Source organism: Corvus hawaiiensis, chromosome 29, assembly GCF_020740725.1.
Source record: "Corvus hawaiiensis isolate bCorHaw1 chromosome 29, bCorHaw1.pri.cur, whole genome shotgun sequence".
Classification (NCBI taxonomy): Eukaryota; Metazoa; Chordata; class Aves; order Passeriformes; family Corvidae; genus Corvus; species Corvus hawaiiensis.
This window is the reverse complement of record NC_063241.1, coordinates 571778-584917: the sequence shown is the minus strand read 5'-3', so window position 1 is coordinate 584917 and position 13140 is coordinate 571778. Positions and strand designations below refer to the sequence as shown.

The 13140-nt window shown below is 62.8% G+C and overlaps 1 protein-coding gene across 4 annotated transcripts; it reads left to right on the top strand.

The window, feature by feature from the left end:
* Positions 1 to 1602: 1602 nt before the first annotated feature.
* Positions 1603 to 12783, top strand: SEMA4A (semaphorin 4A). Of its 4 annotated transcripts, none has more exons than XM_048289012.1 (15): positions 1603 to 1642; positions 7084 to 7221; positions 8182 to 8342; positions 8455 to 8517; positions 8599 to 8697; positions 9201 to 9309; positions 9423 to 9539; positions 9643 to 9773; positions 10005 to 10174; positions 10250 to 10400; positions 10640 to 10829; positions 10918 to 11033; positions 11121 to 11284; positions 11358 to 11470; positions 11562 to 12783. In XM_048289012.1, exons 2-15 carry the CDS (start codon positions 7086 to 7088, stop codon positions 12182 to 12184), a joined length of 2343 nt encoding a protein of 780 aa, XP_048144969.1. In that variant the 5' UTR covers positions 1603 to 1642; positions 7084 to 7085; the 3' UTR covers positions 12185 to 12783. The 4 variants fall into 4 exon arrangements, with proteins under 4 accessions (XP_048144969.1, XP_048144970.1, XP_048144967.1 ...); XM_048289013.1 differs by lacking the exon at positions 1603 to 1642 and adding an exon at positions 4633 to 5736; XM_048289010.1 differs by lacking the exon at positions 1603 to 1642 and adding an exon at positions 5767 to 6545.
* Positions 12784 to 13140: the final 357 nt, after the last annotated feature.

Below are 13140 nucleotides of genomic sequence, written 5' to 3'. Positions count from 1 at the left end.
TAGAACTTCAGCCAAAGACAGCAAAGAATTGTGTTTATGGAGCAGCCATGCAGGAGGAGTTCGTAGTTGAAATGCTCCTTAGATTGTACCTTTTTTGCCAAAGCTTTTTACATAGGACAGGGAGAAGTGCAGCCATCCCCACCGGAGCTGCGTGCCACAGGGGCTGCTGTCCTGTCTCAAGTGGAGCACAGTGCCTTTACAACCCTTTTTCTTGGGATCTGAAGCCAAAATTCCCTTTTTCTCTCTTTTTTTGAATCGTGATTCCCGGCGGTGCTGGCGCGGGGGCCCCTGGCAGCTCGCGGGCGATGCCCATGTCTCTCCGTGGCCATTGCCCCCTCCCCAGCCTCCTGCCCGCCTGCACTCCCGGCGCTCTATGTACTGTATTCCCCACATTCCCCATCCCAGGCACCTCTTGCCCTTTGGGTTCCCTTTTTCTTAATCAGCCGAGTTGTGCCTTAGCTGAGGCGGGGGCCGGGCTGGGAACCCCCTTGGACCCCACACGGCATCGATTGGAGATGGAGATGGGGAAGTGAAAACCCACGGGAGCTGCATTCGGGGACCAGATGGATTTGACAGCTGAGGTGATGGACCTGGGTCCCACAAGCTCAGCCCCAGTGGGGCCCCCCAGGCCCCCTCTTTGGGAGCCACTGCATCCAGCAGGGTTCACCCTAGTTTATCTTGGCTGCGGTTATTCGGGCTCACGTCTGGTGGCCAGAGCTCAGGAGCCGTTCCAGGGATAAGGCGAAAGATGCTCAGTCCAGGTCAGAGCTGGTTTGCCAGGAAAGCACCTAGGAAAGCTTTTTGTTCAAGTGAGGTGGATTTTGGGATCTGGTAGGGGCAGTTTCCCCCTTTGCAAGAGTCCATCCAGCCGTTGACGGATATCTTGGCTTTTTGCCTCGATTGGGAAATGCCCACAGCCCCCCCAGCCTCGAGTGCGGGGAGGGGGGCGGGGGGCTGGAGCAGGTGCCAGGACAAGCCCCCCACTCCAGTGGGTTTTGGGGAGGCCGTGTATGTATCCATGCTTGCAAAGCTTCTGTATTACTGCCTATATTTTCTTCCAGAGTCAAAATACAGCTGAACCCTTCCCACTCTGTGTGCTGTCGTCATTGCTGTCCAGGGGGATTTGGGGGTGCTGTGCTGCACCCCAGCAGCAAAGGGACCTCCCCCAGGGATCTCTCTCTGCCCCACAGCCAGGGCTAGGGCTCAGCACCCACCATGGATGGGGGGAAGCAGGGTGGCCCCTTACAGCCTGGCTCACCCGAGGGTGGGTTGCTAAGAACTGAGCCAGCCAGGCAAGGAGCCCCCAAGAGAGGGGGGATGGAATGTGGGGTAAGGACTCGGAGATTCCTCTTGGGGTTTTGGGGACCAGACATTCCCCAGGATGAGATGGACTGGGGTTGGGTGCAGAACTTGAGTGAGCCCCTGAGTGAAGGTTTGCTCCTACCATAGGGATGACCCCCACACTCTGCCAAGGGGACCCCCTGTGCCCCCGGGCCGTGCCAGGCACCGGCGCGAGGCAGGAGGGGATGCTGGGGAGAAGGAGAGCTGTAAAGCCGGTGCATAATCGGCTTTACCAGGCACAGCGCTGCGGAGCCGCGATGTGAGGGACGCAGGCGGGCGGCCGGGGCGCAGGCACAGCCAGGTAGGTGCCCGGGATGCCCAGCTTGGGGGTACCCCCGCCCCAGTGCTTGGATGCCTGAGTCCCCCCATGCTGTGCAGAGCCACATCGCCCCAGATTTGGGTGCAGCAGGGCCGAGGCTCGGGAGGGCAGGGGGTGCCAGGGGGTCGAGGGCATCGCTGCCACCTCCCAGCTTCAAGTGAGCCTGTGGACACCCAGCAGGGTGCCATCTCCCCTCCCAGGAGAGGGGTACAGGGACGTGTCAGAGGCAGGTGCTGCCAGCATGAGAGGGGACACGCTGGCCCCCTCTCTGTGCGCTGTTTGTCTCCCATTTCTGCCAGCTCAGGGATACCCATGCCACAGCGCTGGGGCAGCTACCCCACAGTGCTGCAGCCTGTCCCCTTTTGTGGGGATTCAACCCTACTCCAGGCGTGGCACTGCCAGGCCCCAAAAGTCATGAGGTTGTGCCCAAAATAGTGGATTCCAGAATGATGGGGGAAGTCAACCATGCTGCTGGGATCTCGTGCTGCTGCCTGGACGTGTTCTTGGGAGGAGATGGGTCAGGAGACACGGGAACTGCTATGGGGAACTGCCATGGGGAAATGCAACAGGGAAATAATGCCCTGGATCCCCCCCCATGTCCCCCACAGGACCCCAATGTCCTGGCACTCCTGGGCTGGGTCGTGCTGAGCAAAGGCTGAGCTGGGGACCTATGGGGGTCCCTGCACGGCCCCCAGGTGACATTGCAGAGCCCTGTAGGGACAATACAGACATTGTGGGTTTCTTACAGAGCCACTTGAGGTCTGTACACTCTCCACAGGGACCTTGCACACCCCTGTGTGGACCTTGCATAACCCTGTGGGGATCTTTCACATCCCTGTGGGGCCATGTGCAGCCAGTGGGGACCTCGCGCAGCCCAGCGGGGAGCCACGGCCCACAGAGACCTCACACATCCTTATGGGGACCTTGCAAAAGAGCCTGTGAAATGGCTCCAGCCCCACTTCAGCCAAAGCACTGACTCAAGGTTGGGTTTCTCCCGTGCCTCCTGTTGTCCCGCGGAGCTGAGCCCTGCTTCGGGTCCCCCAGAGTCTGGCAGGAGGGAGATGGGATCCCAGAGCAGGGGCCATGGCCTGGCCTTGCTCACTTGTGCACTGAATGTTGGGGTCTCTTCAGAGACACCCTGGGTGGGCAGGAGCACCGGGGTTTGGGCACATGTTGAGGACCACCAGTTTTGTGGGGGGAAAGTCTAGCACAGGAAGCCTTGGAGCAATCACTGGGATGGGGTAGAGCTGGGACTGACTCCAGTGTCTGGCAGCCACCAGGGTTTATCAGCCAGGGCATGGCCGAGTGGGTGCTGGGGGCCCTGCCAGCCCCACACTGGCCCCTCCAGGCCCCTGCGTGCCCAGGGGGATTAAGGTCAGGCCACCCCGCTAATCCCAAGGGGGGGTTAAGATGTGAGCTTGTGCCCACTGCTACCCCCCAAAGCTGCACCCCAAGGTGCTGCAGGTCATAGGACCCCCACAGGGCACCCTGGGGGAGCCAGGGCAGGGCTGAGGGGCTGCAGCTCAGCCTCGGGGTGGGAGGAGTGTCCACAGCAGGCTCCAGCTAAGCCTCCAGCGCTGGTGGGCACTAGGCACAAGCTCCTTACAGATCTCTATGAAAGGCTCCAACCTCCCGAGCCCTGTGGGAACTGCAGGGGCACTTGGCTCTGCTCTCCAGCCCTGGCAGAGCAACTACCCCAGGCAATGGGCCTGGTGCAGGCTTGCAGCTTTTGGGGGTGCTGGTACCACACCCCAGCTGGTGCAGAGGCCGGTCCCTCTCCGGTGCCTCGGCTGCGGCTGTGCAAGCCTGAGGCCATGCAAGGTGGCTGCAGAGCAGGGAGGAAGTAGTAGCTGGGGATCCTGTTTTGGGACTCATGGCACCCTGCTGTCACACAGAGAGAAGGGGAAGGGGGCAAGTTCCACAGGAGAAGTGGGATCTGCAAGCACCAGCTAGGCCAGGCTTTCTGGCAAAGGAAATTCCAAGGGTGGAAATGCCATAAACCAAAGTTTGTGGATGCTGGGTGGGGGGGACACGCATGCAGCCTGGTGCCAGGACTGCACCCCAAGCCCCCTCCTGGGATCCCCAAGACCACGTAGCACCGGGAGCCAGAGCCAGCAGCACTCATCTGGGACGGGTGAAGTGGGAGGGCTGAGACAGGGATGGGGTGCAGGGATGGGGTGTGGATATGGGGGCACAGGGATGGGGTGCAGGGATGGGGTGTGGATATGGAAGTGCTGAGATGGGGGTGCAGGGACTTGTTTCCAAAAGCTGAGAGCAAAACCGGGGTGAAGGGCCCCATTGTAGTTATGGGGGCACAGGAATGTGTCAGGCAAGGGGTTGGACGGAACACGTGTGGGGGCACAGGGGTGTCCCTGCACCTCGTGGGGGTGTCGGGGGCGTGTGTGGGGTGAGGGGCGGTGGTGTCCACACGTTTACCGGTGGGCGCCCGCCCTCATACGCGGGGCCGTGTCCATCTCCCGGTGCGGGGGGGCTCGGGGTCCGCAGCCCCGTGTCCGTCCGTCAGGGTCTGTCGGTGCGGGGGGGCCGCGGACGGCCGAGGTGCAGCCGTAGCCATGGCGACGTGAGCCGGATGCGGGGCCGGGGGATGCTGCTCCCGCCCGCCCGCCCGCCGCAGGTCGGTACCGCCGCACCGCGACCGGGCCCGGGGCTGCCGGGGGGCCCGGGGGGGTCTGGGGAGGCTCCGCGGGGCCGGGGGGTCGAGAGGGAAGGGGGAAATCGCCACAGTGGGGCTGGGCGTGGGGGACCCTCCAGCGCTGATGCTGCCAGACAGCAACAAAACCGCTGAGGTGCCGGCCCTGGGGAGACCCCCGGCACCCCCCGGCAGTCCCCCGGACTCCCTGCCCTCACATTCCTCCCAACCTCCCCTGTCCCCCATCTCCTGCGCACTCCTCCACTCCTCCTCCACCCCTCCACTCCCTCCTGCGCATCCTCCTCTCTCTTACCTGCACCCCCCCAGCTCTCCCCACCCTTTGTATCGAACACCCCCATGAATCGTCTCCCATTTCCTCTTGCACACACCCCCCAAATTCCTCCCCTTCATCCCCCCATGTCCTTAGTCCACCCCCGCTCCTCCCTTGCTTTCCATCTCACACACACACACCCTGCTCTGGATCTGGGGGGATCAAAGGAGCTTCCCCCAGGCTGAGCTGCCCCAGCCCCTCCTGGGATGTGACATGGGCAGGGGATTGGAGTCCAGCTGCAGAGGACCGAACTCTTCTGTGCTGTGGGAAATTGAGGCACGGGGAAGGTCTGCACAGCTGGGAGAACAGTGCCACAGCTTCACACCTGCCCTGCGCCCGTCACAGCTCAGCTTGCTGAGCACAAGGGCTGGGCCTGGCTTCATCCCGTGGCAGGTGACATGCTCTTTGTAGGGAGTGTGGGTGTTCATTGACAGCACAGTATGCCCTGGCTTAGAGGGAATCCTCCAAGAGGAGATCCAAGCAGGAGCAAGACCCATGAAGCCACAGCTGTGGTCAACCTGAAAGCACCAGGGGAAACTAAACCACCCCAGTGTTGAGAGACCCTTGGTGGCACTCGCTCCCATACACAAATCGCATGCAGGGAGGCTGTAAATTACACCTCCCCACCATGTCACCAGACCACTGTGACCAGGGGACCCATAAAAGAGGAGAGATAGGGCTGAGAAGGGATTCTGGCTTCCCACACTGCTGGAGCAGCCTCGAGGCTGCTGTCACCTCACATCCTGTGTCAGCCCTGGCTCATGCTGGGGAACACTCTGGCGGTTTTCCTCAGCCCCACCACAGCCCCCACCAAGCCTTCAGCCTCGCCAAGGAGCCTCTGCTCTCTTTCCCATCCCTCCTCCCCCTCTGTGGCCTCGGTGGCTCTGGCCCAGGGCAGAACAATGCAGCCGGTCCAAGGCTCCGTGCGGCCCCGTCCCTCAGCCAGCCCTTGGCCAAGTGGGAAATCCGGGGCAGAGTAACCTACTTTCTGTGCTCACAAGGAGCTTCTGTCCCAGCCAAGCAAGGTGGTGAGGACAGCGCTGCCCTCACAGGGCTCTGCGTCCCGGTGGGCTGCTGTGGGGACGGGGGAGGCAGGTAAGGAGGCCCCAACAGGGCGGGATGCTCCTCAGCCTTGTCCACAGAGGGATATTGGAGTACCTCAGGTATGGCTGTGATGCTGAGGAACTCCAGGGCTTCAGCTTTGGGGGGTCTCTTGCCTACAGCCTCCCCAGATCAGCCTGGGGTGAAGGATGGAATCTCCAGCGAGGCGGGTTCCTGGAACAGCTGCGGGAGCTTTGTGGGGCCGATGCTCGGCCCTGGGGGACTGTTTGTGGGGATGATAGCCCCATGGGGCTGTTTGTGGGGAGCAATGCTCAGCCCTGGGGGCTGGTTTTCTGGGCGATGCTTGTCCCCATGGGGCTGGTTTTGGGGCTGATGCTCAGGCCCGCTGTTGGTCCACACAATCCACCGAAAAAATGCCGCTGCTTTCCTCACCCCAAAGATTTCCCCAGCAAGCAAACCCAGGCATCTGAGCACACCTTTCTCCCCCACGTCACCCCCTGGGCACCCAGCTGGAGGAGCAGAGCTCCCTGGTTCCCATCCCAGCTGCCTCCGCCAGGCTTCGCTGCTGTCCCTGCGGGGGTGCGAGGCAGGGGAGGCGGGCACAGGCACCCACTGCCCCAACCTGCCGAGGCTCGTCCTCTTCCAGCAGGACTTTCAGGTTCCCGCAGTCCCGGCGGAGCCACGCAGGGTTGGGCTGGGCCGGGCTGCAGCGAGCCCAGCAGGAGCCGGGCTGGCAGCACGGCCACGCTGCAGCCGGGTGCAGGGCATGGGCCCACGGGGGGCTCGTGGCCACAGCCCCCAGGGCCCGGCGCCTGCCGGGTGCCCGTGCTCCAGGGCTGGAGGTGAGCGGCTCTGTCCTCGCCCGCCAGAGAGGTAATGCCGCTCGCTGGGGACGCGGTGGCCATCAGAAGGGGTCCTGGGCACCGCGAGGTTCTCGAGACGTGGCTCTTTCCCCAGTGCTTCTGGCATGAGCTGCAGAAAGAGCTGCAAGAAGGGGGTTCCCGTGTGTGTTCCCCCATTTTGTGGACACTCTGGTAACTGATGGAGCCAGACAGAGAAATCCCTGATGGGGATGGGCTCTGGGGGCAAAGGCAGGAGCATCTGGTCACCTCTGTGCCGGGGTCCCTGGTGCAGGAGCCCCAGAGGGTGAGGGGACATCTCTGACTGTGCCAGAGATTTTGGTGCAGGAGGCCCGCAGGACTTCTCTGACTGTGCCGGTGGAGCAGTGGGAACTTCGTGCCCGTACTGGGGGGCCACGTGCGCTGAGGCCCCCCCATCCCCCGCCTCTGCGCCGGGTGCTGCTTCCCCTCTCTTGTTTCCGCCGGGTGAAGTGACACGGCAGCCCAGCAGCCTGTGCCCTCACCCTCGCCCTCCCCGCAGGGATGGTTGTGGGACCCTCCTGGGGCGCATCCCTGCCGCCCCCCGCCATGCCCGCCGCCCTTCGCCTGCTCTGCGGGGTGGTGGTGCCGGCTGCCGTGCTCTGCGCAGAGCCCCTGCCCCGCGTCACCTTCCCCAGCGGTGAGTATGGCACCGGGAGCAGGAGGACTGGGAAGAGCTGGGACAGCTGGGGAGGGGGACACACAACATCTGCCTGGGAGAGTGTCCATCCCCAGGGTTGAGCATCCAGCATCAGGAACCTTGGGGTGCCCCCATCACAGCCCCTCCGCCCCATCACTGACCCTCATGTGGGGCTGGAGACAGTGCCAGTGGCCGCAGGTGATGCAGTGGGGGATGAGAGTAGATGAGGCTGCTTGGCACCCCAGCACCCGGTGTGCCAGACCCAACAGCCATTTTGTCACCCACCTGGCACCCGGGGTCTGCTCAGGGTCGCCCTGGGGGGATGAAAAGCTGTCTCTGGAAGGGACAAGGCATGGCATGTCCAGCTGAAAGGCAGGTGGCGAAGCAGGAGCTTGGTGGGGGCTGTGCTGTGGCAGTCGGGCTGCAAGAGGGTCTGTGCCCTATGGTAGGGTCGTGCCATTCCAGCCGTGACTGCACTGTCACTTCCCCTTCCCCATGTAGCCATGCCGAGAATTGCAAAAAATCCCCCACTTTCGGTGCCTGGTGGGGATGAACTAGAAGCTGAAGTCCCTGGTGGCCCCCCCCAGCCTGGCACCTCGGGGGCTTGTAATCCCTCCAGGGTGTCACCCTGGGGCAGTGCATCCCCCAATCGGAGCACTGCCCTTGGCCATGGCCCCAAAGCATCACAGGCACAGCTTGGGGGAAAATGCACCCCATTTCTGGGGCTCTGCAGCTTGAGGATGTTCAGCTCTTGCAGTAGGACCTGGAGGGGACAGGGGGAGGTGGGGACCTGGAGGGGGAATGTGGTGTGGGAGCTGGAGGAGAAGAACTGCACCCCATTTCCTGTGTGAGATGTGACACAAGCCGCAATGGCAGCTGCTGCCACATCCGCCCACGGCTGATGGTGGTGGTGTGTGTGTGTGACCCTCTTGGCCCCGTCACCCCCTCTGCTCCTGCCAGGGGACCCCCGGCGGACCCTCACCCACTTCAGCCAGGACAATGTCTCCCATTACGACGTCTTCCTCCTGGATGAGAGCAAGGAGGAGCTGTACGTGGGGGCACGCGACCGGGTGCTGGCCCTCGCTGTCGGCACCCCCGGCAGCATCCGTGCCAAAGCCTCGGTGAGCAGCCACCACTTTTGGGGAGGTGGAAGTGGGGAGGCCTCCGCTGTGTTTCAGTTTCCCTGCTGGGGCTGGGCCCAACAGCCCAGGAACATCTCCATTCTCTTTGCAGATAACATGGGGACCCACAGCTGAGAAAACCTCCGAATGTGCTTTTAAGAAGAAGAGCCAAGAGGTGAGATGGCCCTGTGGGGGCTCAGGGGTCCCACAAAGCTACTGGGGTGCTCAGCACTCAACTCTGCTCTTTTCCCCTCAGACCGAGTGCTTCAACTTCATCCGAGTCCTGGTGGCCCTGAACCAGACCCATCTCTACGTCTGCGGGACCTATGCCTTCAGCCCCGCGTGCACCTACATCGTGAGTGTCCTCCCCAGGACAGGGCACAGGGGTCTCTGTGCAGGTTGTGGTGTTGCTGTGAGGACCCACAAAATACACTCCCAGAAGTGAATTGCATCATGGGGTGTCCCCAGGAAGGGGGTGCTGGGTGTCCCCGCCAAGGGACATCTTTGTGTCCCATCTGCTAAAGGAGCCCGCGGTGATTCTCACTCAGCTGCCAGCAACTCTTCCTCTGGCAGGGAAACCCCAATTCTGGGTCCCCTCAGGTGACTCCAGGCTCTCTGTCCCTGCCTCAGTTTCCCCCGTGCTGAGCACATGGTGACTGCCAGTCCCCAACAGGAAAATGAGGGAAGGTGACAGGACCCAGGTACCCTCGGCATCCTCTGTCATCACCCCCTGTCATCATCCCTGCACCCACCTTGAAAACATGGACCACCCATGTCTGCAAGATGTTCCGCAGTCATTCCCTACAGATCTGGGGTTGTTTTCACTCCTTTCGCTGATTTTTCTCCCCTTTTCCACAGCACCTGGAAAACTTCACACTCATGTCCAGTGGCAGAGGACAACCCTTCCTGGATGGGAAGGGCCAGTGCCCCTTTGATCCGCAGCACACCTACACGGCCCTGCTGGTGGGTGAGTATGGGGCCAGTGGCCTCACGGGTGGGCACCCACCCCTGCGATGGAGTGGAGGATGAGGGTGGGGGGTCCCCACCGCAGCTCACTCCCCCCACTCTGTCCCCGAGCAGACGGTGAGCTCTACGCCGGCACCATGAACAACTTCCAGGGCAACGAGCCCATCATCTCCCGCTCACTGGGTACCCGCACCCTGCTCAAGACAGACGCCTTCCTCCGCTGGCTCTCGGGTGAGCAGAGGGAAGGTCCTGGGGAGGATCCCCCAGTGCCAGGGGTGCCTGCAGCCCCCCACGGCTCCAGCTTCTCACTCACCTGCCCTGGCTGTGCCTGTAGCCGACGCCGCCTTCGTGGCCTCCTTCAGCATCCCTGGGGACGACAAGGTCTACTTCTTCTTTGAGGAGACAGCGGACGAGTTTGACTTCTTCGAGCGGCTCCTGGTGCCGCGGGTGGCCCGTGTCTGCAAGGTGGGTGCAGGGATGGCAGCAGGGAATGAGGGTGGGCTACAGTGGGGGTACGGTGATGGGGGATGATGAGGATGTGGGACAATGATGGGAGACAATGGTTGTACTATGATCGGCAACGATGACAGGGGACAATGACACGGGATGATGACACCATGATGGGGACAGTGACAGGGGACAAAGGGAGTAACCGGATCTTGTCACCTTGGTAATGAGCACCCTCCGGCTCTGCAGAGTGATGTAGGGGGGGACAAGGTGCTGCAGAAGAAGTGGACAACTTTCCTGAAGGCGCAGCTGGTGTGCTCCCAGGCCGGCCGCTTCCCCTTCAACGTCATCCACCACGCCTTTGCCCTGCCCCGCCACGACGGCCGCGCTGACTTCTACGCCGTCTTCACCTCGCAGTGGTGAGTGCCCAGGGGTGTGGAGGCAGTCGGGGGCCTGTGCCCTGCTGCTGCCCACCTGGCTGTCCCTCCCTGCAGGCAGGCGGGCAGGGCGGGCAGCGCCGCCATCTGCGCCTACAGTCAGGAGGATCTGGAGAAGGTCTTCGAGGGCAAGTACAAGGAGCTGAACAAGGAGAGCTCTCGCTGGACCGTCTACAGTGGCGCCGACATGACTCCCCGGCCTGGCAGCGTGAGTGCTGCCCACTCAGGGGGGCTGGACTCTCTGGGGGACAATGCTGGTCCCCAAGAGAGGGGCCTGTCTATCCCAATTTGCCCTGTGTGCTCGCACTGCAAGCAGGATGAGAAAGGAGGAGGGGCCCTCTGCACCCCACTGACGCTGGCACAGGGCAGTGCAGTGATGCAGCACATCCTCCCCTCCCCATGCCTCAGTTTCCCCACACCAGCACAGACCCCTCTCTCCCCCCACAGTGCGCCATGGGTCCCTCCTCAGACAAAGCCCTCAGCTTCATGAAGGAGCATTTCCTGATGGACGGGAAGGTGTCACCCATCCAGGGGCGGCCTCTCCTGGTGAAGTCAGACGTCACCTACACGCGCATCACAGTGGATGAGACTCGCGGCATCTCAGGGGTCACCTATCGTGTCATGTTCCTGGCCACAGGTGGGCTTTTATGGGGGTGCACGCAGGCTCACCCCTCCGACCCTTCCCTTGGCTCCAAAGCCTCAGTGATGTCCCCTGTGCCCCGCAGCGGAGGGTTTCCTACACAAGGCAGTGGAGCTGCCCAAGGGTCCCCACATCGTGGAGAGCATCCAGCTCTTTGCGATGCCAGAGCCGGTGAAGAACCTGCTGCTGGCCCCAGGGAAGGTAGGGCAGATGCGGTCACCCAGGCCACCCAACAGCCATCCAACGGAGGCTGGGGGGAGGCTCAGCCCTGCGCCTCTCCCTCCCCAGGGCATCCTCTATGTGGGCTACTCCAGAGGCGTCCTGCAGGTCCCGCTGGCCAACTGCAGCCTGCACCAGAGCTGCGCCGAGTGTGTGCTGGCACGGGACCCCTACTGCGCCTGGCACAGCTCCGAGGGCTCCTGCCAGCCTGCCCGCCTCGCCACCGAGGACACGTGAGCAGCGGGACGAGGATGGGAAGGGGGTGTGGAGGTCACCTGGATGCTGATGCTGCTCTCCTGGCCGCAGGAGTGCGTGGCTGCAGGACGTTGAGACAGGGAGCCCGGTCACCACGTGCCACCACAGGAGGAGTGCAGGCATGCCCCGAGCCTGGGGGGCACCAGAGGATCCCACCGTGCAGGGTTGAGTATGGGAGCACAGCGGGATGGGGGCACATGGGGTTGGACGGGGTACATGGGGTGCACCACATCACCCTGCTCTCCACGCCCACAGAGCTCAGCCCTCAGCCGAACACCGTGGTCCAGCTGCCGTGCCCCCGCAACTCTGCACTGGCCACCTACAGCTGGCAGCAGCCCAGCAGCGGCCAGGGGAACATGGTGCTGCTGCCTGACCACACGCTGGTGGTCATCATGCAGGAGGATACGGCTGGCACCTACAAGTGCCAGGCCACAGAGAACGGCTACACCTGGACCGTGGCTCACTACCAGCTCAGGGACCCTGACGAGGCGGCCTCAGGGGATGGGCTGGATGAGGAGGAGTTGGCCGGGGGGCCATCGGGCCCTGGCACCCCCCGGTCATACTGGCCACAGTTTGTCGCGGTGACAGTGCTGCTGGCGGGGACGCTGACCGTGGCTGCCTGCCTGGCCCTCCTCGCCTACCGTGACCAGCTCAAAGCTCGGAGCAAGGTGCGGGGCTGCAGCACGGCCCACAGCCCCCCGTCCCGCCACCGGGAGAAGGTGCCCCTCAATGGGGGCAGCGCAGAGCCCCCAGCACCTGGAGCTGCCACCGAGGAGGAGGAGGAGGATGAAGGCTCCCAGGCTTGCTGCCTCCAGCTTGATGGGGACATCGATGTGGATAACAACCGACTGCATGTGCCAGCGGGGGACACGGCGTGACACTGCCAGCGGGTCAGGGAGACCCTGGGGAGGGGGGATATGGGGAAGGGTGTGAATGTGAAAGGGTTTTTGGTTTGTTTTTTTTTTATTTAATACACCTGTTTTAACATAAGGTTCACGTTCTGGGGGAGGAGGTGGAATGGGCCCTGGGAGCAGCAGCATGGGGCAACAGGGTGGGATGGGGCAGGGGAGTGGGATGGGGAGAGAGTGGAGGGCAAAAGAAAGTCGTAGGGACAGGGAAAGGATGTGGCACAGAGGAGAAATGTGGCCGTGGGGCAAGGACGTGGGGTGGAAATGGTGAATGCTGACACTGGTATTACCCCAGAAAAAACCCCAGGTTCCATAAAAAGCTCAACATGGGACAAAGCGGTGCTCAGTGGGCTCCGTAAGCCAACCCCATGGGCACCCACCCCGCACTGCCACCCGCTCCTCAACACCGCATGATCCCGCCCCTTGGGCCCCCCGGGTGGCAGAGGCCCCCGCCTCTCCCTAGCTGTCCCCCCGACCCCATTTCCAATGTCTTTGATCTGCCTTTTTGAAGTCAAACCAGCTGTACATTTTCCTGCTCTTTGCTTTTTTATTAAAAAAGGAAAACTCAATGCCTCACATTGCTGGGTCCATGGAGCAGCCCCGGGGGGGCTTTTGGGCAATGTGCGTGGGGGCGTGCAAGGCGTGCGGGATCAACACGTGTGCGCACACGAGTGCGTGCAGGGATGCGTGTTCCTGTGCGGTGCGTGCCGGGCGTGCACGTGCAAGGAGAGCGGGAAGCGGGGGACAACTCTCTCACACTCGCCCATCGCTCCCTTCCACTGGGTGCACCCGGGCTGTTTTCCGCTCCTCGCCGTCCCCCGCCCCTCCGGCACGTGCCGCGCAGGTCCCGCACGCGGCCGCTGACGGGCGCTGGCCCTTTAAGAGCCGGAATTCGGCGCGGTCCCTTTAAGGCGCGCGCGCCCCCT

Bases quoted from the DNA above. Each gene is read 5' to 3' on its own strand.
- SEMA4A (XM_048289010.1), top strand. From the start codon at position 6,470: ATGGGCCCACGGGGGGCTCGTGGCCACAGCCCCCAGGGCCCGGCGCCT. The intron at 8,518-8,598 runs GTGAGATGGCCC...TTTTCCCCTCAG, and splicing joins TTAAGAAGAAGAGCCAAGAG to ACCGAGTGCTTCAACTTCAT. The intron at 8,698-9,200 runs GTGAGTGTCCTC...CCTTTTCCACAG, and splicing joins GCCCCGCGTGCACCTACATC to CACCTGGAAAACTTCACACT.